Source organism: Cuculus canorus, chromosome 3, assembly GCF_017976375.1.
Source record: "Cuculus canorus isolate bCucCan1 chromosome 3, bCucCan1.pri, whole genome shotgun sequence".
Taxonomy (NCBI): Eukaryota; Metazoa; Chordata; class Aves; order Cuculiformes; family Cuculidae; genus Cuculus; species Cuculus canorus.
In genome coordinates, this window is record NC_071403.1 from 65373381 (window position 1) to 65399886 (window position 26506).

The window sequence follows — 26506 nt, forward strand, 5'->3', positions numbered from 1 at the left end:
CTGAGTCACAATCTATGTTGTTTTTTTTAATTCCTGTGCCTTTGCAGTGACTGTAACTGAATAAGTCTGTTGAGTTTCAGAAACTTGCAATCTCTTTGTATTATTATATAACACAAAATTGATAAAATAGAGACTATGCATTTTAGAATACATTATACATAAGTGACAGAAAAATAACTGTACTAGCTTTATGTAAAATAAAGGCCACAATACACCTCCATGTCTGAAATGGACGAAGGCAGTTACTTTGATAATTTTCCTCAGTGGTGAACTACTTTAAGCACACAAAAGTGTGTGAACCCTAACTTTGGCAACAGCTATCATTTAGGATTCTGTTTGGAGTACAACTGACAAAAGATTCAGGTATTCAAGTCAGAGATTTATTACTGTAATTGAAAGTGTAGCTTGTTTCCATTGTATTTGTGCGAGTATCTAAGTCACTGTTATAAATGAATTTGCTCTTAACGAGAGATTTTATACATTATGCGAACAGCTATTCTGTATACCACTGAAAAGCAAAGTGGAATGACTGTAGACTGTATTTTCCTAATGTTTCTTACATGGGTAACTCTTTTATTAGTGATAGAGATAACTCTGTTGTGATTTTTTCCCTAGTTAAATAAGATCAAATAAAGCTCATTTTAGTGCCTTAAGAATTTAAGTAACAGCTTCTGTCTCAAATCATAGGAAACAGGGGTCTTGCTTTTAATTGCTGGGAGCCTCACTCTGAAAAGAAACAGTTCTAGGCCGGAATCTATCAATGCTCGGTCTGGGTTAGATTCAAGTATATTATTTCTATAATAAAACAGGAGAAACAGAATGATGAGTGACTCTAAGGCACGTTTCCAAGTCATGATGGAAACCGTCTTGGCCACATTACTCCTTGTGTTACCAGCAGGGTTCCTATCATTTCTTATTACTCTTGACCATCCTTTCCTGTCTTAAGCATTCACATTGGCCCACCTTACTCCTTTCTGTTGTTCTTCTCTCTGATCATGTTCTCTCAAAGCTTTACCATTCCTTCTTTCTCCCAAAGCAGACTACAGAAAGAGCATCCTTACACACATTGTTTCCCTCTTATCCAATAATTTTCTGAGCTTTTCTGTTGCAGTAGTCATATCTCGTGCTGCAGAAATGTGGCTGGAGAGTGGCAGCAGTGTTATTTGTATATAGTGTCTGACACGACGGTGCCCTGAGTGGCATCAATTCTGGCTATCTCCAAGTCTTCAGTGCAAGAGTCTTGCTTAAAAAATTGTTAATATTTTTTTAAAAAAAATTAATCTGCCACTTCTTAGAAGAAAAAAATGCCACTTAGAAGAAAAAAAAATGGCCAGGGCTTTGCTGTCCAGGCTTGATAATATGCAAGACAGTAAAAAAAGTTTGAAAAAAAAGACCTAGACATGGGAAATAATGCAATTCAAGCTGAATTGCACTGAAAGCACTTTAACTAAGGGAAAACTGTGACAGATATCAAAACAAATATCACAAAGTTCTATTATTTTTTTGAGACACAAGATTTAAAGGAAAATCCATAGGGCCAGTTAAGAGTGAAAATTCTGAAGTTCAGCCTTGGGGGAGATCTTATTTACATTGATTACCTTGTCACAAAAACATAGCCTGGAGAAATTTACTGATGACAAAGTGGGGAGGGCCAATAAAACAAATTGTGGTTAGTATTTCCTACAGGTAGAACTGGAGGATTTTACTGTAGTAATAAAAACAGAGTGAAGTATTCAGAAGGTCGATTATACAGAAACTAATAGAAGTTTTTGTTACGCACTGAAAATTGTCCTTACAGAAATAAGAGAGGAAGAGAAAAATCTGAATAAACTCCCTAAGAAAATTAGAATAGTTATGGCAGGCCAGAGCAAAGGTCTGCTTAGCCCACTATCCCATCACCAACAGTGACCAGCAATAAACACCTATGATAGAGTATAGGAATAGGGCCATCATGCAGCAATACTTGCCCTAATTACCTGTATCAGTTGAAATATATTTTCTGCAGGTAGCAAAACATTGGCTTTTTTGAATTTGACACTAGTAAAACCTCATGTTGAACTGGAATCCACTGTATGGCTGATATTAACCATGTTAGAGAAAGATTAATTGAATATCGGAAAAGGGTGAGAAACCTATCACCTAGAGACTAAACGTATCATACAGAGACTAAAGAGTGCATTTTTTATATCCTAGCAAAATGACAATTACAAGGAATACCACTGCTATCTATGAAAATATCAGGAGAAAAAGTAATAAAACAAATCTTAGACCAGTGATGTTCTGGAAGAGTCTTCTGAATAGTGGCAACTACAGAAAGAAATATTGATCTCAGTTAAAAATTTTTGAAAAGGGTAGATTTACTATTTGTTTGTGATGTTTGAAGGCTAAACTTAGAATGCAAGACTTCCTATCCCATCTAAATAGTTAGCTAATCAGAATATCTTAGAAGGGGATAAGATTTCTCAACACTGCACTTTAATTTGTCTTGACTTTCACTGCACGAAAACTACAGAAAGCATGGGCAACATCACAAAAGTTTAATAATGTTGCGTTTAAGTACACTGAAATGATGATTTGGGAAAAGTATAGAATTGTACTTCTAACAATCTTCCAGTCTGTTCCTGCATCATAACATTTCCACACTCTTGATTTGGAATTTTTACATCAGCATGTAAACCCAGGAGTTTAATAATACATTTTTAACCTCTTTGCGTTTTGAGATATTTATGGAAACTATTATGAAAATAGTACCAAAAGATTCATATATAATGCAATTAAGGAATATACCCTAAATTGTAGGTAAATTTAATGTCTGGAAATACAAATGAATATGAAACACCTAATTCTCACTTACTTCAAGACACAAAGTCACTCATCAGCAGTCATTGTTTCATATCTGCCCTCAACTTTCTTGTCTGTTCCCATTCCTGTTCTCTTTCATAGAGATGGCCACCCCTTAATTTCCTGGCTAAGTGGACACAAATGTTGTTATGACATTTTTGTAAATTAGATCTTTGAAGGAAATACAGATCTGAGCCCCAGTTCTATTTCTAATAAAGTATTCTGCTTCTATGGGACTAGTGCAAGTAGTCACATCTAGTGTCCCCAATATTCCTCTAGCAACATTAAAAAGTTCTGAAGGGAAAATCAATTATATGGTTTTAATACAAGTCTGGGGATAAGATGGAATCCAGCCCTTAGAATCAAAAAATCAAGTCCTTATGTGAGAGTTTCCTACATGGTGAAAGCAGAAATTTATCAACACTAAGCTCTCAGTTACAAAGTTTATTTCTAATAGGAGTGGCTATTCAGTCTTTCTGACTATGTATATATATTTTTTTTTCCTTCAGGTCATGACAAGCTACTTGGTTTGTGGCATCCCACTGTTCATAGTAGGCCTACGAGGGGGAAGCTATCAGGACACTGACACAGTGCAGAAATTGTGACAAATGAAGAAGATCAACATGTCATCACCCTTTCCTCTGCAAAGGTAAAATACTTCTCAACTTCATGGAAATCAATGCTATAAATTCAAGTAGGATTCTGGTTTTGTGTAAGTACTTCTGATGGCATATAGTCCTAACTCATTGCTTATCAGGTCACTTATTTTAATGAGAAAGTGAGGCCTTATCTTAGAATTTTCAAATTCTTTTTCCTTGAGAAGCAAGACTACAGTGGAACTATTTGATGTATTTTTTTTTCCGAATGTGACAAAAGAATAATTACGACAGTTGATATTAACAATTTAGTAATTTCCATACTACATCAGCAACCACCGGAATTATAACATAACCTATACCTGAATTCAGTAGTGATTACCTGAAAAATCTCCTGCAGCTTGATTTATCCTTCTCTCAATTTGCTAGTCTAATAAATCCATGGATATAACTTTTCTTACTCTGGTGACTATGTATCAAGCTCAACTATTGACCTCTTTCGGAAGAGTGTCATTTACAAGGCTTACTGATCCAGAATATTGCCCATGAACAGGAATATTAATAAAATCAGTGATAAATCTTTTTCAAGCAAATATTGCAATATTCTCCTAGAAATTGATGTTTTTCCCTTAAGTTATTGGCGGAATCATGGCATCAGTGGTCTATATAATTTTTTTCAAAATAAAACTGTTCAGGAGAGAACAATAATTTCTATAAATAAGTGCATAAAAGATTTTTAACACAAGGGTCAGTAATATGCACTGAGAGAGATTGTCTCAGTGCCATAACTAAAACGAGCAAGTACATTGTTGCCTTTCTGTTGTAAGGCCTTTTAGCATGTTTTATTTGCACAGTGTGCAAGCAATTGGTTTGATCACTGCAAATATTTCAGGTGTTTTCTGCAGCTGCAATTTTTTTTCATCCAAAGCCAGCTTTTAATTTCAATTCCATGAGTTAAGTCTTTTTATTATGAAATATGACCATGCAGCAGTTTAATCTTTTTTGTCTGTGATGAATTGTAATATGTAAAAGAAAACACCAAACAGCCTGATTTTCTGAAAGTCTAGTTAAATATGCCAAGGACCAAGTAGAACTACGCAATGCCTGTTGTATTCAAATTATTTTTAAGATCTATGTGCTTTCTTTTAGAGGACTATTCTGCTTGCTTTTCATCCGTTACTGAATAGTCTGACTGGATTTCAGATGACCTCTTCTGGCACTGCCCAATTCTGTTTATGTGGCTTAACTTTGTGAGTTAGACAGATGATTTCAAAAGTACAGATTACTCAGCAGGTCACTTGTGCCTACAAAGAAGTCCCATGTGTGTTAGTGGGGGAGGGAGGAAGAGGGTGAGGGAGGGAATGGGTGGAGTGGAGCTCTGAAAGGATTGGTTGTTATAACACAGGTTTAGGCATCTCTCAGTAAAGGCAGATCTCCAGTATAAAGAGGCTTACTGTCTCACAGTCTGCTAAAAACCCCACCTTTCTAAGTAGAAGTCTAATCTCTATTTGCAGCAAAAGCATGCTCAATCCACCTAAACGATACACAAAATCTCTAATTCTGTAAATTAGTAAACACTTAAATAAGGCTTTAAAATACTGCAAAATTTCATGAGTTACGTTCATTCAGCAGAGTGTAGCTTAGCCTTTATTATGATAAATGTACATTCTACCTCCTGAGCAAACTGGATAATTTGACTGGCAAGCCAAGGTAGACCTTGCTACACTGTGTGTTGACATTATTTTGCTGAAAATAAAACACAAGTACTATGTGAATTATTTTCTTTAAATCATATTCTTACACACCACAGTCTTTATGGTATGTCATAATTTCAAGCAGTCTCTAAACTGTGAATTTCAAGAATTCAGTCCAACCCTGTCATCCTGGTGCAAAACTTGGCTGCATCCCCACTTACCATTAGCATAAGAACCAACATGCACACTATTCTCTCACACCCTACTTCTCAGCAGTTATCCCCACTGAAATGAACCTAGGCATGAACGAAACAGAGATTCACTGCACTGTTTGTCCAAGTTCCCATCCGGATTATCAGGGAGCAGAGACTCTGGGATGAAATACAGCACATTATTTTTTCAGTGTACTGTAGAGTTCAGATATAATGGCAAAATCTACATGTACCAGTGTGGCACTTGACCTGAGCACTGTGATCAAGGTTAGCTATAGACATTGTGCTCTCAGCACTACCTGTGGAGGAAAAAAAAAAATAAAAATCTGAGGCTCACACATTTGAAATCAATTAATCCTGGTTTTGTTAATCCCCATGTATATAAGGTTTAAAGGAAACACCACTTATTTAGCTAATGCTGTAAACTAAGTATAAAAATCAGATGTATAGCTCTAATATAATACAATTAAAGTATCTGGATGACCTTGATATCCTTCACAAAATGACAAGTAAAATCACTTTTGCCCTTCTTCATTCTTAAGCAGTCAGAGAGGCATTATGCTATCTAATACATAGCTGAACGTGGCAGACAAGCTCAGTACACACTGCAGTGAGACCTGGAATTCATGTGAATAGTGTTGAGCAGGCTTCTTTATCTGTACTGTGGTGTTTTGGCCAGTGTTTAATACAGCTTTTCAGGATACATAGAAGAATCCTTCTGTGATATTTAATTTAACTAAAACCAGATTGCTGCGAGCAAATAATAACAAAATAAATGTAATTATGAGAACAATTAAGAAACTGGTTTGGAATTTTAATTCAAATGATGGTTCCACTTAAGAAAACAAAGATTCCTTAAACTGGTCCGGCACTTGAGCACTTTGTTCCAGTATTCAAGGATTGATGAAACAAATTATTAGTAAACTGCTGTCAGTCAGTTGTTAAAAAATTATGTATATAGCTAATTCTCTTATCATGAAAGCTGAACTTGCTTTCTTAGGTTTATAACGTAAGAATACCTACTAATTAGGCAAAGCCATAGATTCATAAATAATTTCTGTGTCCTTTAGTCTTGCAAATTAGTTTTTCCGTAGCACTGACACTAAGAAAGAGGGGATGGCACAGGCAGGGATTGTCATAATCCCGTGTTGGTGGACCTGATTTAGAATGTAATATTCCTGGACATAAATTTGTTCCTGATCTTCCAGGTTGTGAGGAACTTAAAGGTAACACTGTGCATAGACACAATTTCAGTTGTAGTCCATACCTATGTCTTTTTCTTCAGCTGTTCGGTTAAGTGAATTTCCTGGATCTGAAATAACAATGTGATCTATTACTTTCTAATCATAGAACATGTTCCAAATCTTGTGTTGAGATTTCTCACAAAAGCAAACTGTTCTCTGTGTTAAATTACATCCCACAGACCAATAGGAACCAAATTCATCACAACTACACTTACAATGTGCCTATCTTGACTTACGTTTTTGTTGAAAATATTTCCAAAAAGGAAATACTGCTAATTTTTTCTAAAGGTATTAACTTGTCCTTTGTGTTATTGCACCAAAACACAAACTCAGTTTTTCACACAATACATTGACTCTTTGCTGAAGTGTCAGCATCTTGCAGTCATAGATTAGGCCATTGTCATGAAAGTGTGTGTATTTAACTGTAATGCAAATTTATATAACGCTGAAATTATTCTGCAGAAAACACTAACCCAGTTTTCACAAAACATTTTTTCCAAAATGGCTGCAACAGCCTGTTTTCTTGATTTATGGCTGTAATTTCATCGATACATATCATTTGGGAGTTATAAAAAGAGGAATGAGTTATGTATTTCCCACTGTTACAACTATTTTACACCTTTTCTCTTAGGTCTGAGGCAGTGCAAAGTAAAATATCATGGCTTATTCAGACACTGAAGCAATATCTTTTTTATTGAGGAGAAACGCAGGTAGAATAAGTAAGTCCTTTAAAAAGTCCTATCTTTCAACTTGGAATTACAGTTAAGTGGTGTCCTCAGATGCTTCAGGAGATGCTAGATAGACGATGAATCATAAAGTGAGTTGGATATTTCAACCCAGGCAAGGCAAGATTGCCCTGTGGAAAAGTGTTTGATCTGCCTTGTTACTGCATTGGCACTACAGCATTCTTCTGCGAATACCAATTAATAAAAAATTTCTGGCCTTTTTTAACATGGGGCCAATCAGTGAAGAATTATTTCTACAGAGTGTAGGGTGAAGTTAGAGCAATCCATGGGGTAGAGAAATAATGGAAAACTGACCTCACACTCCAGACTAAATAGAGGAATGCTGCATCAGAAATCTATGCTTCGTTTATTATTTTGTTGCTTCATTTCACTCAGCCCTTCCTTGTCCCTTATCTGTAGTTAGTTTGCTCATTCATATTCTCCTCCTGCATCCTGAAGAAGCATTTATTACTTAATTATTTCCAGTTACAGAACTCTTTGAATGCATTCAGAAAGCATCAAGAAAAAAAGCCACTCATAGAGACATGGGCTATTAAAAACCTGGAGACGTGACAGGAAGTGGATTGTTGTCTGAAAGATGATCTTGCACTCATGGTGCTCTGTGGAAACAGGAAGATTAAGGATAATGGCAGAGACCAGACAAGACTGCATAGCCCTTTTACTGAAAGGCTATGAAGCACTGATGATTGCTTTCTCTCACGTATGAAGTGAAGATTCGAATCTAGAAGACTGGAAACTACATCTACTTCAGTTGTCAATGGAATTCAGTAAGTCAAAATTTGCTCCAACAGGTGTTCCACTGATTTTAGTAGAACACATCCAGTCATGGTGTTCATTGAATTAGACCACTTAAGTGCATCAGATGAGCAAGATTTGAGTTTACAGGCTTCAATGCATAAAAAAAAAACCCTCAAATTTGTTTGATGATTGCATCTCCATTCTGGGACATGGCAGAGTTTCATTCCATTCATAATTTCTTCAGCATCTTAATTTAATCTAGTTAATTTGAAAAAGAGTCATTTGGGAAATCTGCTCCAGTCATCCTTTACAAAAATTATGTGACCACATCTAGATCAGATATATTTTTCACATACCACTTTGAAAGTAAGAGTTAATCCTTTCGTTGCTACTCTGCTTTTATTCTCTTCAGTTTATTTGTTCTTCCCAGATATTAAGAACTTTATTCTCCTCTTGTATTTCATAATCTTTCAAGAACATGGAATGTTCTTCTTAATACTTTTCGTGTAATTTACCCAATATTCTCTCACTTCCTGTCCTATTTTCCATTATTCAAATTTGTCTCCTGAGTAGTCTGCAAAAAAACCCTACAAAATTAGGCTACAGAAAAGAAGACTAGGGGGAGATGTCATCAATATATATAAATAGCAGAAGGGAGTCTATAAAGACGATGATGGCAGACTCTTTTCAGTGGTGCCCAGTGACAGAACCAGAGGCAGTGAAAATTGAAACACAGAAAACATATGTATATTTACAACCAGCATGTAGCTGGAGTGTTTGAGGAAAATATCTGTCCTAGCTATGGTATCTTTGCAAAACAATATTTTGTTTCTCATTGTATCTGAGAATGCACAAATTTCCTTCGAGAATGGATTGTTCTTGTATTCTCAGAATGCATGAAGGAAATGATCAGTTAGATGTTTTGTTTCTGGGTAAGTACTATTAAATAATAGTTTTGTTTCTGGGTAAGTACTATTAAATAATTGGTATTTCCTACAGATGGAAATAGAGCGAGACCTTTATTCAGCCTATCCTGATTTCTATAGTTCTACCAGAAAGCTGAGATCTAGGGTTTAAGCTATACTAAAAATAAATTTCCAGACTTGAAGTCTTTTGTGTGCTTATTTTTCTACAGGGTAATGGAGAAAATAAATAAATAATTTAAAAAATGTTCAAAATGTAAATTAGATGCTATATACCTGAAAATTACTTCAAACACAATGTCCAATGTAAGAATGTCGTTCTAAGACAGACTGAAGATTGACAGGAAGAACGTAACTGGTTTTTGAGCTCTTCTGATCCAGGTGCTTATGTTCAGTCACCTCTCTCCTGCATCACTGGTTTCCTGTTTCTCACCCACACACCATTTAAATGTCCACTGAAACTGTTCTCCAGAAGACCTGAACAGTATTATACCTTTGCATTAGGGGTTGAGTAGGTCTACTGTCCACACACTACAGAGACAGATATACAGAGCCTTTATACACTTTCATTCCATAGCACCGGCTAAATATCCTGCAGGCTCATTACTATACAATTTGACTTGCTATTGCATATAACCCAGTCTGATTTCTTTCCAGCATTCCTCCATGTTTGGGAAAGGAAAGTAACCTTATATATTATGAGGTTAATGGTACTGTTTGAGGTAGTGAAATGAAATGTTCATAATTTTGAACTTTGCCAAATTACTATCTCAATAAGGCACTAGTTATAGCACCATCTGCTGCATCACTTTGTATTAATATGCTTAGAGCTAAATCCTCCTTGCCTTAGCCTCACAAGTAATCCCATTGACATCAATTTGTTCCTAAGTCTTCTAATAACCACAGGGAGTTGTGGTGCTTTGAAGGATCACCTTCAGGGATCACAAGGCACACAATGACACTCTCTGCACATAACTTACTTTGTTAAATATCACAGCACACAGAACTGCAGTTTGACCTCTGCTTCATGTCTGCTGATTTTTGTCTTTGAGGGCTCAGAAGTTCTGTATGAATTTGTAATTTTTTTCACTTACACCATGGAGCCTTCAATGACCCCCTGAACAGTTAGTTGAACAGCGTAGCAAAGGAAGACAGATAAACTGAATGCTTCAACAGATGATCAGCTTTATTTTTTGCTTGCTTCTCCTGTTTATGCCTACAGCAAATGCTATGGCCATTGCAACTTCTTTCTGCCCCAAGAGTAGCTCAGTTCTGGATTTTCCTGCACAAGTGTTTTTTTTTTCATAAGTTGTTTTAAAGATTTGCAGTACCAGCATTCTGTAAGAATGAGGAAAATTTACTGTCTTTTTCAAAACACAGATTTTCCTTAACTTACAAAAAGTTTTAGCATAATGTGAGAGTTTGACATCAATAAAGGAAGACATTGTTTTCTCTTGAGAATTATTGAGATATTTCCTTTAGAGCACTGTTTTAGAGGTCACTTTCTTATTCTTAACTAGCAGTAATTTGAAGGGATTATCTTTTGTTTTTCTATAAAATGGAGATAAAGAAATCTTTGATATTTACCTTGCTTTATTTTGGGATGTGCCATGCTTAACAATGTGATTTTTATTGAAGGCTTTATTATTATTGTCAAGAAACAAGAAGCTGAAAATCCAAACGAGGTACAGCACTAGATTTTCTCACCTCTCTCTCCCTTTAGAATTTAGGGTGTGGGAGATACAGACTCCTTCAATGCTGCAGGTCCTCCATGGTCACCAAAGAAGTTGTGGAGAGATGGAGACCTTTGCCATGGTATTTGACAGTGATTGTGTGATGCTTATCACCGATATTTTACTGCAGATGATGTGTGAGAGCAGGCCCTTTCTCCTGGAATCTGATTACCTTTATGATTACATACAACTGAAGTTAAGTACTGAAATAAAGTATATGAAATGTACAGAATACTGGGAGGTAAATGTATTAGCACACTAAGACCATTTTAAAGTGGGTCTCATTACATATGATGCTAATTTCAATAGTTTTCTGCTGAATCTTTCTGCCAACAAACTCGGTTTAGAAGCCTAAATATATGCATTGGAGTAGACACCACAAACTGTTATATGTATTTAGACATTTTGTAAGTAGTGCAAATCTTAAGAAAATTCAGCTTCTGGGCCTTATTTTAAGAATCTCCAGGATATTAAACAGTCTAGTTTTTTAAAGATTTTTAATCACTATAAGACACAGATATGAACTTGAGTTCAAATTTCAGTTAATGAGATTTTTCAAGGCTTGGTAAGTAGGAATTTTATATGGATAAATCCTTAATAAAATGAGGTAATTTTGTCCTTATAAACAATGATTGGAGAAGTGCCTAAATATCTGTAAATATCTGGTCTTGGACTCTGTTAATGATTCCATTAAAAGGCTAATTGAGTGTCTCCTCTCCCCTGAAGAGGGCAAGAGAGTGCGGTTATATGTGGGCAAATTAATTCTCATTGCTAAGTACCTGTCTTTACAGAGGAAATTTTCAGTTATTACTTCACCTTCATGCTTCATTTGAATATTTCCATAGAAGCCTTCCTTCTGTGACCTTTGCCACATATTGCTGGCCTCTGTGCCTGGACTTATGCCAAATATTAGGCAAATCCATCCTTTGCTGCATGCTCACTGTTGACTGCTGCTTCACTGCTGGTAGGACCAAAGGCATCCTGGAACTGCAGTAGGAGGCTGCCCATACGGTCTAGCTTGTGAGCTTGCATTGTAAAAACCTTGTCCTTTCTTTTGTCCTGTCGCCCCTATCTCCCTCTCTATCTTTGCAACTCTTCTGACCCAAGAGGTCTGGAAGGTGTCTGAAAAACACCATTCAGACCTTCAGTGCTGTTTAAAGGAAGGTACTTGAAAGACATCATTACCTGCAGACAGAATAGCTTTGTCTTTAAGAAGGCGGATGCCTTAATTTATTTAAGTGATATATCTGCCAGTTAGAGTTTTATTTATTTGATTCCATTCCGTTCCATGCCAACCTGCTCTGGGACCAGGGGATTTATGGCTTCTAATGTTTTGGAGTCAGGGTATCAATTCCAACAAAGGTGGGCAGGTGGTGGTTTAAGGCATGTAAATACTTAACCATTGTTTAACTGGTGCTTTGTGAGGAGTACTTGTGAATGTTTTCTAGTTTAGAGAACACGTATTCTCAAGAAACAGAAGTATACTTTTCAGAAGAACTCAAATTAACCCTGTGGCTTACATAAAATCTTTTTGTGTCCAGGGAAAGTAACTGGTACTATACATAGAATGTATATATTCTTACTCCTCTCATCTTGTCCAGGTTCAGCTGTCACTGAAATTTATCTCCTAATTCATATAAGACAAGACTGGAGAGAGGTGTCACAGAGACATGAGAAAAGCATCCGTGTTCTGATTTACAACAAAGCTTTTCACTGGATTCTCATTATCTGCTCTGAGTTGATACTGAAGGTGGGTTTAAGTTGTTACCACCTAAACAAAAAAAAAAGTAAAGTCTCAGCTTTTTTTTTTTTATTACAAGTAAGTTACTGGACAATTAGATAAGTGATTAGTGTTTACTATTCAACGTGTTGGCATTGTGGCTATTTTTGTGCTCAAACTCTGTGGGTACATGGTAGCCATGATGAATAAACTATTTTGTTTCATCAGCACTACTTTTCTCAAGTAAACACTTCCCTGACCTTCACTGACATAATTGCACTGCTAGCACCAAGGCAGACTGAGCAGGCCTTCAGAGCCACTGGATTTAATTGTAATTATATTTCCTTTGGCTGAACAGGTACACTTCGCTCGTTCCCACACCAGATTCTTGCAAGAATAGCAGTAGTAATGAAAGTCCATTGGCTATTTAGTAGCTAGAAAGGAGAATTTTAACTGTCATGATGTCAAACTATGCATCTAATGAACAATTCGTGCAAGCACAATTATACGTTATTCTTCCATTCACAAGGCATATCTGATAAGCTTCTCTTTAAAGTTTACGAAGTGCTTGAGTCCCAGTCAGCATAGTAGAATATAAATGTATAGTTTAGACATTCTATGGATTGGAATAAAACATGAAAAGAAGTTACTCTGTAAAACCAGGACTGTGTAAAAGACGCTGCTTTCAGATAAAAGAATGATTCCTTCACCAAAACTCAAAAGTTTCATTGGCACATAAGTGTGCCTAAACTATAAAACCTGACTTTTTATCCCCCCCTATTTTGTTTCTTATTCTTTTGTCTAATCTGCTTCTACTTGCCCAGCAGTTCTGGTTCCAATTTGCTGACCTTCTGTAAAGCATTTACTCATTCCAATAATTTCCTAAAACTTGTTGTTCTGAGCCTTAAGGATTTCAAGTCCCACACTGAGAAAGAAGCGTTCCGTATAATAGCCAGTTAACAGGAAAAATAAAGTGATGGAGATAATCTTTATCACTTTCAACTCTATTTGTGTTGAAATATAAATGAAAGATTAGACTTGCCTATTAACTTTGCCATTTGATTTGAACCACTAAAAATAGTTGTCATGCAAGAGTCAGAAAACTCACAGATGAATAAAATGAATAAATGAATCATTACTGGTATAATTAACAGCATGACAATGATCATCAAAGGTATTGAGGACCTGCAGTGTTCATCAACTGTTGATTGAGTTAGATGGCAAGTTTTGTAGGGAGAGGTAGCATTGGGCCAGCTTGTAATACATGCCATTCCGATGGAGAAAGGCTTGTTTGTGTAAAAGTTTGTTCATTTCATACATTTATTAAAGCTATTATTTCTCACTGTAAACCCCGTCTTCCTTAAACCACGACAGCTACAACACTGTTAGAAATACAAGATAGTTTGGGGCACATGGTGCTGCAGAAAATCATATGCAAATAGTGCATATGACATGAGTAGCTACTTCAGAAATCCAGTTGACTCTGATCTTTCCCACCACAGCAAGCATTCTTTGTACTAGTACTTCATTATAAGGCATTGCTTAAATTCCTGAAAGGACAAGATAAAGATTAGATATAATTTTTCCTACTTTTTTGCACCAAATGTTTGTAAACAGCCTCATTTTGATATTCAGCATAGAAATCATAGCTCAAACCATTCTTTATAGTTAGATTTCTTTGCTTTTGCACTCAAAAACTCATATTTAACAACAGTCTCTCTGACTTAACAAGAGTGTTTCTCATAGCATACTAAATAGAGCCTCCCCTTCCCAGACTGTCTTCTCTGGGGAGGGGGACATTTTCGGGGAAATTACATTAGCATTTCAGTGTAAGAACATGGTAGCGTGCTATTGTAACAGAGAACCTATTTCATGGGAAGTGAAAATTTGCTCTTGAAAGCATTCATCTTTCTTCAATTACACTAGAATGCATTGTGTGATGATATTAGAAGATGTAGTATAAATAATTCCCTTTTTTTTTTCAGGTCTGGGACCTAGGAACAAGATATCAAATGTATTAGACTGAAGATGCATATGGGCTGAATATTGAAGTGCAGCCACTGAAATAAATGATTTTTATCTTGCTACTGGTAAATGTGATGGTAAAACTATTAAATAAGTACCTCATTTTTATTAAATTTGTCTTAAATTACACATTACATAAGCACACAGAACTCTTTGCCTTGACTGTCTCAGTGACAAAAGAATGAATTTTGGCTTTCTTTCAAGGTAGGATAAAGTATGCACAGAAAAGAATGCACAGCTGTTGGTCTGTGGAAAAGGGTAGTGGTGAGGTGGTGCCTTGGTTGGAGTTTTTTTGATAAATGATTCGTGGAAAGGTGATTTTTGGCTGCTTGGGCTCTGGTACTTCGCTAGCCTATTCCTCTCTGAAAGACTGTCTTCAAAGTTCTTGGTCTGAAAAGGTGTTTTCTCATAGGATTTAGGAGTTAAATCTCTAACTAAAAGGCTGCAGATGGAGAGCAATAGTTTTTAATTTTTATGGTATCTAAGCTGAGTTTTATAGTGTCTGCAGACACCAAAGACTAGAATATATCTATCCACACGTTTCTTGAATGTTTTATGTATTTTATGTAAAGTACATTAGTTTTAGGTAATGTGACAAGGCCCCACCAATACACAAGTGCTACACTGAATTCTGCAGGAAATTTTAATCCTTTTGGAATCTGCTGACAGGACGGAGTAATTATTCTCACATTCAAACGTTCAAGAGTACACACTTGAAGTATTAAAATACATTAAATATATAACAGCTGCCTCATAAAAAGGAAACATGGTTTTCCACACAGCATAGTGGCTAATATCTCTTGTTTATACTTGGGAGTGGAGACTGCACCCTTTATGAATCTTAAGAGTACAGCAGAATGTCAATGCTATCAAGATTTACAAAAGTGAAGTCAAATGTTATAGCTGCTTTGCTTACTTAAGATAATGCTGTATCTCCTTCTCCCTGCTAGCTCAATGGGGCAAGTCCAGCCAGCAGGTCCCTCTGCTTCTTGCTGTACCTCAGAACCTGAAGTCTTCTGCCTGACAAACCGTACTCTGCTTGCTCACTGATGACATTAGTCCAGAAGCAGAAGTAAGGTAAGCAGTAGTCTTTTATCCTGGGCTGCAGCATAAAATGGAAATATGGGAAAAATATAGAAAAACAGTGGATCTAGTGGTGAAGGTGTTTTCTAGTAAGTTTTGTGTCCCTAAGGGTGCTTTCCTAAGAAACACACCTGCTGTTACAGCTTTTGAAAGACCAGTGACCTAGCTCTGAACCTTCAATTGGGTTTTCTTTTTTTTTCTCTTTTCCTGATTGATCCAGTTCAAGTTTCTGCTTTTGAAGCACAGGTTATTGCTGAAAGTTCATTCCCTTATGAACATTTTCTTATCCGTGTGTAGGAACAGTGAAAATTTAGGAGTCAGCAAAGATGGATGTCATCCACTGGAGATAGTTTATTTGAAGGCTAATGAGAGTCAACACACACTTCTTGTTTTGGAGCAGAGTGGGAAGATAAAAATAATTCAGGTTTTTCGAATACACTTTATTTTTCCTAATTTCATTTGCCAGCTCCTAATTTTCAAGGTAAAATAGAACTTTTTCATTAATTGGCAGATGATCTTTTAGAAACTGTGAAGGTAAAATTCACTTTCTGCATATCATCAAATTAGGTTTCTGCCTTTCTGCATAAGCATTACTATTTTCATTGGTCCATTGCTGGTTTTCAGCAATTGCAGCAGCAGATATTTAATTGCATGTTTTGGTTAATAATTTCTTCCACAGACACAAATCAGTTCTGCTTTAATAACTGCATCAGGAGGTAACAGAAAGTGTAATATGAAGAGATATTATTTGAAATAATTATAACAAGAATTGACTTTAATGTCATTTGAAAGTCTAGAAGCTGATTTTACACACACATTTACCTTTAAGAAAGGATGGTAGGTAAGGCAGAATGTCCTACTCTTGGTGGAGGAGAAATATGCCTGGAACATTACACTAGATAGCTAGCACTAGTAGGGTTATAAATCAGGAGAAAATAGTGTTCTAACACACAGTGTCTACATCCACAAGAAGCTTGTAAAGCCAGTGGCTTGGTTGTCATATCACCTCAGATCTGTAAGACTATTCCAGAAAACATGTTACTCTAAACAAGACGTAAAAAGCAAACGCAGCAAGGAGTGTGAGTTCCATGATATGACTGGGTAATATTGGTCATTGTGGCAGACAGTAATCACAGTATGTCAAACATGTAAGGCTCTAATAGGAATCGTAGTAAAGGCAAGTCATTGGGAGAATTTTTCAGAAAGACAATGAGGTAGCGTTGCAGATGTTTTATGCAAAAATAGAACATGCTGGTAAATGTCCCTGAGTAGAGTAGCTGTGGGCTTTGTTGGGTTTTGTTGGGCTTTGTTGTCTGCACAGTTGATATATTAGTGTGCTTAGGAATCATCAACTCAGAGAATCATAGAATAGTTTGGACTGGAAGGGACCTTAAAGAAAGAAATATTTCAGTACCATATGGGATGAGTACTGACGATATTCCACAGCAAACGAGAGGTAAGTGGTGAAATAGGGGTAGGTACAGCTAGACTGAATTGACTGAAGTGAAATAGCTTGTTCTTTTGACGTAGAGGAGACAGCAATTCAGAAAATTTTCATCCTTGAATATGTCACTTCCAGAATGTCCATTAGAACTCTTTCCTGCAGACTTCCTACTCTTATAATGTCAGAAGGTCAGGATTTTTTCCCTCTTTTTTTCAAAACTGGGCAGCAGCTTGATGTTGAGTCTGTAAATGAAGAGGTGTTTCCACTCCCCATTGATTCAAATCAGTAAATCAATGTAGGAAGATAGCATGCACTGAACAGGATTTTAGTTGTGGCAAAGTATCCACTCTATTACCTATTCATCTAATACTCTCACTCTGTGTTTGTGCCACTGTGTGTTTGCTTTTCTTGCTTTCCACACCCTTGTCTTTTATCTGCAGTGCTACGACAAATTTCTTCTTCCCATTACAGATTTTTCCTTGCAAACGAAAGGTAAGTTTCTCCGTCAGCCTCCTCGCTTGCTTGCAAATATACAGTCCTAGAAACCAGATGTGGCCAGCATGAATGTTGGCATTACACAAAAGATTCTTTTGTCTAGTAGTAGAAACAAAAACTATTGAAAAGCTTAATGTGAATAGTTTTAATGCAAACTCGAATCCTTCTGTAAGAATAAACCAAATTTAATCTTTCAGCTCTAAAAATGATCTTCTTAAATTTGCTATGAATTTATGGATACATTTACATACTTCCGATCATCACATTCTGACATGGGCATATATGTTTTGTGTTCAATAGCAGTGTTGAACCAGTCTCCTTCTGGGCAGAGTTCTCAGGAGGCATGGGTTACTTAGAAATCAAGCCACAGTGCTTTGGCCTTCTAGCTTAATCCATATTCCTAGTACTGGAGCTCCCAGGTTTATTAATTTATTGGTTTGACCAAACAAACATAAGTTCTGAAGCAGGAATCTTCAAAAGCAACGTGCATGGTGCCTTTAGTAACAAACCAGTCCAAATATGGGAAAAAATAATTTAGGGCTTAAAAAATCATGCAGGCTGTAGTGGTACTTTTTTAGGCTGCCTTTTAACCAAAGCACTTTGGGTCAATAGGAAATTACTAACATGCTTTACTGTTACCCCATTTAGGTTGGTATCTTGCTAACACTTGTCATTCCATAGAGTTTTTACTAATGTGAGTAGTACTACAAAAGTCAGACCAGTAACTTATTAATATAGAGAAGTGCTTGGCTGTGTTTGAAGGACTAACCCCTGTAGTCCTTTGGAAAAGTCAGCAGCTAGTTTGAAACCTCTAGAATCAAAGATACTATAATTAAGCAACTACCCTTAAAGAACCCTTCCATAAATGACATGCCTGTGTCAAACTGTGACTACTTTTTGAGAACTTTTCAAATATTTCAGAAAAAGAGAATGGCTATCATACATTTAAAACACATTATTAAACAGACTGAAAGAAAATAAAAAGCCTTCTAGCTGGAAAGAAAAAAGCCTGCAAAGAACTGGAAAGAGAAAAGGTGGCCACAAGCTGACGGACAGAAAGTTTCAGTCTTAACATTGTACATACTCTGTGTCCTGTCACCTCAAGAGCAGCTTGATTCCTCTGGATTAATTGTACCAGCTAGTGTAATGGATAGCTAGCCAATCATCATCCCAAAGGCAGTGTTACTTATGGATGCTAGGCTTTGCTCTTACAGCATATGGAATCATAGAATCCTAGAATCACTAGGTTGGAAAAGACCTCTTAGATCATCGAGTCCAACCATTCCTATCTGCCACTAAACCAAGTCCACGAGCACCTCATCTACCTGCTTTTTAAATACCTCCATGGATGGTGACTCCACCACCTCACTGGGCAGCCTCTGCCAGTGCCCGATGACCCTTTCTTATTGGGGGTCAAGTCAGTTATCTTCATGATGCTGTTTGTTTGCTTACTGGATAGTTTTCACTGAGATAATATTTTAGAATTTCGATTAACAAATCAAGTTATAAATGCTATTAACAGATGTTCCCCAAATGTGCTTATACCTGAAATAGTACAAACCCAGATGAATAGCACCAGTGCATACAGTTTAAAAAAGCAGCTCAGGTGATCTATTGAAAAATGTCAGCAGGTAGAGAGACCTATTTGCAAGAATAGTCTCAGTTTCTCTCTGTAGTTTACGATTCTTTAGGTTGTGTGATTTGACTTAATTTTCTGATTATAAGTGAATTTATCTACACTAGCAGACATTCTAGATCATTTCTTCTTGTGATTAACTTTGGAAACCAGATATGCGAGCCAAGGAAACCACACAGCAATTGTAATCAGAACTGACAGAAAGGCCAAAAAGCCATTATGACGCAGCGATTTAGCACCCAGCTGTGGTAACTAGTGTTTTTATATTAAAATATCCAGCCTTCTAAAGATGATAAGCAGAATTTGGATTGACAAAGTGTTAATGAAGGACTTCATGACACCTGTGAAGAACCTAATAAAAATTATAATTTCAAGATATATGTAATAAATTATACTTCAAAATAATTTTATTTTAGAGCAAGCTAAGAATATTGTGTTCAAAATTGCCATTTGGTAGGAGCTTTAGATTTTTTCTGTCTTGTGTGTACAGGTGGAAGTCACTGACCAGATCATCTTCGGTTATAATAAAGCCTAAAGATGTGGACATAATTCAGGACTTGAAGTTTTGAAATCTCTAGCTTCTCCAAAAGTATGTATATGACAAATCTGTTTCTGTTCTGCGCAACATACAGGAAATGCAATTACATTTCTAATATAGAAATTAGCCATAAATAACCCTACATATTGTCCTCATTCAATGGGCAAGCTGGAACAAAAACGTATCACCAGGGGGACTGAAAAAACCTCTTTGGTTTTCATTCTCACTGTTTCACATCTATTCATGCCACTATATTCTCCCTTGAGCAGAAGAGCCCGCCCGTAGTGTAATATTGCTCCCAGTAACAATGAAGTATTAAATCCCACGCTGAAGAAAATCAATGGACCAGGTCACAGGAGGGAACCATGCCGTAAAGGAGACTGTCAAAAATGCATAATATGCATGTGTAATCTTTAGCATCCTTCCATCCAGTTACAATCTTACCGTTGTGCTATTTTAACTGTGAAAAAAATACAGTGCTACAATGCTTTCATGCTTTTTATCCCCATAATTCATTTCATTAACAAAAAATGACTTAGTTTAGACTGTGTATCCTTGTTCAGCATTACTGTTTATTTGAAGAGTTCTAACTCTTAGGGCTTTATAAACAACAAATGGAAACTGGTCCCGAGCCCAAACATTTTACACAATGATATTATCCAATTGTCACAAGTAGAGATACTTCATTTCTTTGAACACATAATCTACGAAGGTACTGCACAGAATTAATTAGAAAAAGTACAGTTGTTTATTGTGTGATAGAGAACAGAGGATGCTACTGGAAAGAAATTAAGCCCAGGAAAGCATACCAAACAAGTGATACTTTCAAATATACCCACTCTTCTTCAGGCAGTGTTTTCAATGCTGGATCTAGTACAAAGCTGTGTGTTAACAGACTTGTTGGTATCAGCCGTGGATTTTCTCTATGTCAATGTCTCTCTATTCCTTCGTAGGTTAGTTCCTTTCCACCACCATCCACAATTCTATTGTAGGCTTAAATGGTCCTGGTTTATCAGTTATTCTGTTGATCCAAATCATTACCTTTATTATGGGAAGGTATCTTAAGAAGACAGCCGCTTTCAGCATGGCAGAAATTCATGGTTATACTGGCTGCAATAGTTAGTGTGCCAGAATTTCATTACAGCCCTTGCTAGTGCTTTACAAAATCTGGGACGTTCTTCCACTGCCCTCACCCACTGGGGTAGCTCAAGCTGAATGGCATCGATGGTGCCGGAACTACGGGAACCAAAAGTCTTTGTTATGTATCCACCACTATAATAGCTCCCATTTTGGGGGCTAGGATTGGATGGAGAAGGCACACAAACATAGCTGTTATTTTGTTCTTCAATATATTTACCCAAACTTCTGTTCCCTGTAACCAAAGTCTCAGATGACACATTGACTAGCTGACTGGCAAGATGGCTAATTGAGGAATATGATGTCGAAAAGACACCCGAGTTAAGGGAAGTTTTTGAAAGTGTATAACCTAGTTCTATCCATTTTTCAGGATGTGCTTGTCCATGGATATCCAGAATCAGGCCCCCTGTCATCTGCGATTTTGCAGTGGTCAAAAATCCCATATAGTCCTCCCAGGCCTGTTCTGCTTGGGGAATTCCAAAGGAGGCTTCTTCCTTTTCCCTATTAGCATCCATCTTGAACCTCTGTAGGTGGTTTATAATGATATGTGGGAAGAAGGCATTAGTAATTTTGTTGATTTCTTCAGCCAGAGCCTGAGCCACCTCTATAGTAAACCTGTCTTGATTGGTGGACACTTTGCATTTCTTATAATTTTGAATAGTTCCAGGAGGACACTCATGAGAGAAAATACAAGAGGAGGTGTTTGCATCCCAACAGCCAGCCTCTCGATCTGGGATGTCTCTGGGTTCCATTGATCCACCATGTGGGACAGAGAGAATCAGGTTCATGTTGCCCACTTGATATTCTGTGAAATTATTATGACCAAATATAACCTCTTTGGTGCCAGTGGCTTTCAAAGGCAAATATAAAATGGAGAGGAGGAACAGATGCATATTCTTAATTTGCGGCTGGAAGACTCGGCAATATGGAATATAGCAGTACCTACATAAAAGCAAAAGACAGATTTTAGGTTATTTAAGGCTGAGAATTCATGAGAGACTGTTCAGCTGTTGCTTGAATAATTAGTTACTGATTAACCTACTTTAAATTTATTCCATGTAGCACAAAGAAGAGTACTTACACGAGAAACAGAATTGAACAGGGCACTTAGTATGGCTAGATGTAACTGATGCAATGTTCCCAAAAGAGAGGATTCTGACAGAATAACAGAGTAAGGGAAATGACAGGTTACTGGGCCTCCTTCATTTTCCCAGAAAGCACAAGCACTATTCAGTCATCCTATCTGATCCCAGGGAATTACTAGATCCCAGCAAAATATTTTTTTCTCCATCAAAATTTCCCTTTTTTCACCTCTGAAATGTAAGAAAATTCTAACAAAATTTGGTAGAACATCTGTATCTCATTGACTTGCATGAAATATGTTTCCTTTACCCACAGTTACAGCAGAGTTTATGTCAGCTTAGACCAGCACTGGGCTTGTCTGAAATAAGCAGATTGATAAAAATTGAACACTACTAAGCCTTATCTGTAGCTATGCTCCAGGCTGAGTTAATTTGATAGTATTATAGATAGGTAACAGTAAGTACATTAAGGAGTGACTCTGTCCTCTTTAGTTCAAGTCTCCATTCTCTTGAAGGGAACTAAGATATCTTTAAGACATCACTAACTGTGCCTTTTTCTTTTTTTAAAGCTGTGATTCAGTTAACAGTGCTTTCTGGTTTGAAGGCATTACATCTATAGAAAGATCAGAGTCAGGCATCCATGTTGGATGGATGTAAAATGAGTGATTAAATCAATTAAGAGCAGAATAAAATAGGATACTTTTCACATCCATGAATAATAATAATAATAAAAAAATACAGGCTACAAGAAGAGTATGTAAACAGATGCATTTGCACATGAGACAGGGTGCCCTGTTGTCTGTCCTGTGCCTATCAGTACATCACCTGCAGAAATGCAGATGACAAGAAAAGCAAACAAGGGAGAGAGTAAGAAAGAAGATCTGCAAGAATCTATCCACAGCATCTGGCCTGAGAGGGTGTATGAGAGCAGTAATACTGAAGGGGCAGGGGGCAGCACGGAAGCACTCCTCCCATCAGCTGCCTACTCTAAGAAAAAGAGAGTGAAGTTTCACCCAAATAATGCAGCAAAATATACTTCTCCCTCTATGATGGAGTCCTGCTGGCAGTTTAGAGGCAACCTCTGCTGCCCACTGAGCTGATCCACACTGAGGAGACTGCATGAAAAGCAAACATCTGTCTTTCTCTCTTCTTTCTGAAAATCCCATAAAAGTCTGTGAGCTAGAAACATTCTTGAGAACCTACAGTTTTCCTGCAGAATATGATTAACAGCTTTTTTTGTTTCCTTTTAACCTTTCAGTGAAAAGGTCCTTTTACTTGAGTTACTAGCTTAAAACAAGTTTTCATCCAAGTCCATGTTTCCCTAGATTTCATTGAGATGCAGACCTTCATCTGCTAGTTCACTGTTTGCATGACAAGAAATGTTATGGAAAAGAATATTTTCAAGCATTATTCAAAATCCCTTTTCTTGGAAAGAAAAGACTGCACGTGCACAGTGTGTAAATCTAGGCACAGCTTACCTCAGTTGCAGTGGGGCCCAGCACCAAGTAAAGTAATTCAACAGCAACAACTCCTGGGTGCTGCTCACCTGCCTCAGAAGGACTCAGGTTTCTGTTGCTTCAGGCTCTCACCTTAAATATGATGACACAGCTGTTCCTTTCCCACCATCTGCCAAACTGTTTGTTGTTATCTGTGGCAGTTTGCTTGTCTTTTTGCAATTTCTTGTTAATGATTGAATCAAGCTGCTAACATTACTAGATCATGCTTTAAAGCTATGTGGAGAGAGATCTCTGTACGATTCCCAAACTGGAAGAAAGTTGCCTTGGCACAGCTCAGGCTCTGGGCAGACTTGGAGAGTTCAGAGGAACTCAATGACCCCAGACTGGTTTAAAGAGTTTTCTGGACAACATACAGGGGAAAAGTGTTACGTCACCATATTACTGGCTATAACTGCTATTCTGAACTTTGTTGTAGAAAAACACAAACGTTTCCGAAGGGTTTTAACTAGAAACGATGGTGTTCAGAGGAGCACAGAAGCACCTGCAGCTAAGAGGAATATGCTAGAAAATCTACCTGTTTGACTTCTTCAGCAAAAGGATGAGGTCCATGCGCATAAGGAGCAAAATAACTGCAACACGCTCCAAGTTCTTCGTTGACCACAGGTAAAATTACATTATTGTGAGGTTAAAAAAACCACAACATTTTAAACTTGTTTGTAATCACTGCAGGACTAGTTTGAAGACATATCTGTAAAGAAAGGGGGAGAGAGTTGTTCCTGCCTCTGCACCTTCAAAAGCGAAACTGAACTGACCGTTGCACTCAGCTTCGGCTGGGGCTCCCTCTGTCGGAGGTCTCTAGAGGCCAGGTTGAGCCATGCAGCATTATGGCACAGAGTTTTCATGTGCACCTGGATATTTCACAATGAAAGATCACAAAAAGGGGAAAAAAATATTCAATGGTATACTAGAAGCTTAGCATGCTTTTGTTCTCTATACTGACATATATTTCTAGACACCAAAAAATCTGTCGCAAGCAGCATGCCACACCAAAGGTAGGCTCTAGAATGGTTAATATAATCAGCAAAGGCAGTAAAGCTGGTAATGCAGACGGTTTTGAGGATTAATGGCAAGAATGGGTGCTCTAACACTGGTTTGGGTTTGGGGATCATCTAGGGGAAGTCTAGGAATTTTTTCAGAGACTTTATTGTAGCGAAGGTGATAGGATACATCTGTCTGTGTGCATGCTCATGTATGCATTTGAAGCCGTCCATTGTCTCTTCCTGCCTGAGGAAATATATTCCCTCCACTCAGAATCATTCCAAGGTATGTCTGGCATAGAAAAGAACTGAAACAACTAGAGATGATGAACTGAAAAGAACTCTGAGTTGCAAAATAAAGACAAAAGGACAGATTGGCAGGGAGGGATATCCTTTGGAATACAGGAAGGAGGTGAAAGATCTCAATATGAAGAATGGAGGAAATACAGCAACTTCCAGTAAGAAGGCACAGAGACATGAAAGAAAGCTAGAGAAAGATGGGACAGACTACTTTTCACGGTGAACCAGCTAAGTATATCTAAATGCAAGAGCCAAATACAATCCATGATGCTTATTCAGTTTTGCATCCATAACCGAGCATGGTATGATTTCTTTTCCAGGTGGTCTCACTTAGTTTGGTACCGATGTGCAGCAGCTCATAGCTACATATTGCTGACTGATAGTATCCCATTCTGTTTCTCATTCTATAGATAAAATTATAGAATGGTTTGGATTGGAAGGGATCTTTAAAGGTCAACTAGTCCACCCCCCTGCAGTGAGCGGACATATCTTCAACAAATCAGATCAGATTCCTGAGAGCTCCATCCAGCCTGACCTTAAATGTTTCCAGGGAAAGGGCATCTACCACCTCTCTGGGCAACCTGTTCCACCATTTCACCACCTTCATCATAAAAAGTTCCTTCCTTATTTCTAGTCGGAATCTACGCTCTTTTAGTTTAAAACAATTACCCCTATTACAACAAGCCCTACTAAAAAGTGTGTCCCCAGCTTTATCATAAGCTCCCATTTAAGTACTGAAAGGCTGCTATAAGGTCTCCCCTGAGACTTTTCTTCTTCAGGCTAAACAACCACAATGCTCTCAGCCTTTCCTCACAGCAGAGGTGTTCTAAGCCTCTGATCATTTTTGTGGCCCTCCTCTGTATCACATCAGATTTTTAGTACTTCCAGAAACATCCTGAACCTACAGGATTTTATGAGTGTTACAGGCAATATTCCTGCATGCATGTACCCACTTGACGTTCAGTTGCTGTAGCTGCAAATTGTTGCTGCAAATACACATACCTGGATATTTGCATTTAAACATAGAATCACAGAATCATAAAATGGTTTGGGTTGGAAGGGACTTCAAAGGTCATCCAGTTCCAACGCCCCTGCCATGGGCAGGGACACCTCCCACCAGACCAGGCTGCTCAAGGCCCCATTCAACCTGGCATTGAACGCTCCAGATGAGAGGGCATCCACAACTTCCTTGTGTCAGTGCCTCACCACTCTCACCATGAAGATTTCCTTCCTAATATCTAATCTAAATCTTCCCCCTTCCAATTTAAATCAATTCCCTCTCATCCTATCACTACATGCCCTTGTAAAAAGTGGTTTTCCGCCCGCCCCACCCCCCCACCCCTCCCCAGCTCTCTGTAGCCCCTTCTGGTTCTGGAAGGTCGCTATAAGATCTCCTCAGAGCCTTCTCTTCTCCAGCCTGAACACCCCAACTCTCTCAGCCTGTCCTCATTGCAGAGGTGCATCCAGCCCTCCTCTGGACCCGTTCCAACAGCTCCATATCCTTACATTGGCGATTCCAAAACAACACAGGTTCCAACTGGGATAAAGTCAATTTTCATGGCAGAAAGCTGTACTTCTGAGTGGATGCAGCATTTCACATTCCGTGAGAGCCAAGCTGCCGCCACACGTTGCTTCAGCTTCTGGTCAGATTCCGGTATGAGAAGAATGCCGCTCTCCATGTTTTGCAAGTAGGCAGGTGCGTAAAGCTGGGAGGAGCCGATCCAGGACGGATGATCCAGGCGGGCCAACTGAAGTATTCCGTAGCATAAGCGTCACGGCCAGTATAAACCGGGAAGTTTCCCGGGGAGCGCCCCCTTGCCGTGTT

General features: G+C 37.8%; 3 protein-coding genes across 6 annotated transcripts in view; 2 read left to right on the plus strand and 1 right to left on the minus strand.

Annotated features, from left to right (window-relative positions):
* Positions 1-19731, plus strand: part of WDR64 (WD repeat domain 64) — a 38194-nt gene extending 18463 nt beyond the window's left edge. The window contains 12 exon segments of the mRNA XM_054062334.1: positions 2194-2249; positions 3351-3492; positions 10719-10840; positions 12326-12477; positions 14433-14496; positions 14499-14549; positions 15142-15190; positions 15853-16036; positions 17440-17491; positions 18143-18188; positions 19621-19694; positions 19697-19731. Of these exon segments, the coding sequence (XP_053918309.1) occupies positions 2194-2249; positions 3351-3492; positions 10719-10840; positions 12326-12477; positions 14433-14496; positions 14499-14549; positions 15142-15190; positions 15853-16036; positions 17440-17491; positions 18143-18188; positions 19621-19694; positions 19697-19731 (1027 nt within the window).
* Positions 19732-20187: 456 nt separating this feature from the next.
* On the minus strand, positions 20188-26496 carry LOC104057993 (uncharacterized). Of its 4 annotated transcripts, XM_054064002.1 has the most exons (3): positions 26188-26367; positions 23919-24092; positions 20189-21747 (listed from the first exon to the last, which is right to left on the minus strand). In XM_054064002.1, the coding sequence occupies exons 2-3, from the start codon at positions 23957-23959 to the stop codon at positions 20748-20750; spliced, it is 1041 nt and encodes a 346-aa protein (XP_053919977.1). In that variant the 5' UTR covers positions 23960-24092; positions 26188-26367; the 3' UTR covers positions 20189-20747. The 4 variants fall into 4 exon arrangements, with proteins under 4 accessions (XP_053919976.1, XP_053919977.1, XP_053919978.1 ...); XM_054064001.1 differs by lacking the exon at positions 23919-24092 and having other exon boundaries at positions 20188-21747; positions 26188-26496; XM_054064003.1 differs by lacking the exons at positions 23919-24092; positions 26188-26367 and adding an exon at positions 23434-23906.
* EXO1 (exonuclease 1) overlaps positions 23918-26506 on the plus strand; it is a 31448-nt gene continuing 28859 nt past the window's right edge. Inside the window, exon 1 of the mRNA XM_054063995.1 lies at positions 23918-24007. Within this exon, the coding sequence (XP_053919970.1) occupies positions 23943-24007 (65 nt within the window). The 5' untranslated portion in view covers positions 23918-23942. The remainder of the gene's footprint in view (positions 24008-26506) is intronic.

What these genes read in the sequence shown, in the direction of transcription:
- LOC104057993 (XM_054064001.1), bottom strand. Translation starts at nt 26,360, where the DNA reads ATGGAGAGCGGCATTCTTCTCATACCGGAATCTGACCAGAAGCTGAAG. An exon ending in GTTGTTTTGGAATCGCCAAT is followed by an intron (nt 21,748 to 26,187) that starts GTAAGGATATGG and finishes GCTTTTATGTAG; the next exon opens with GTACTGCTATATTCCATATT.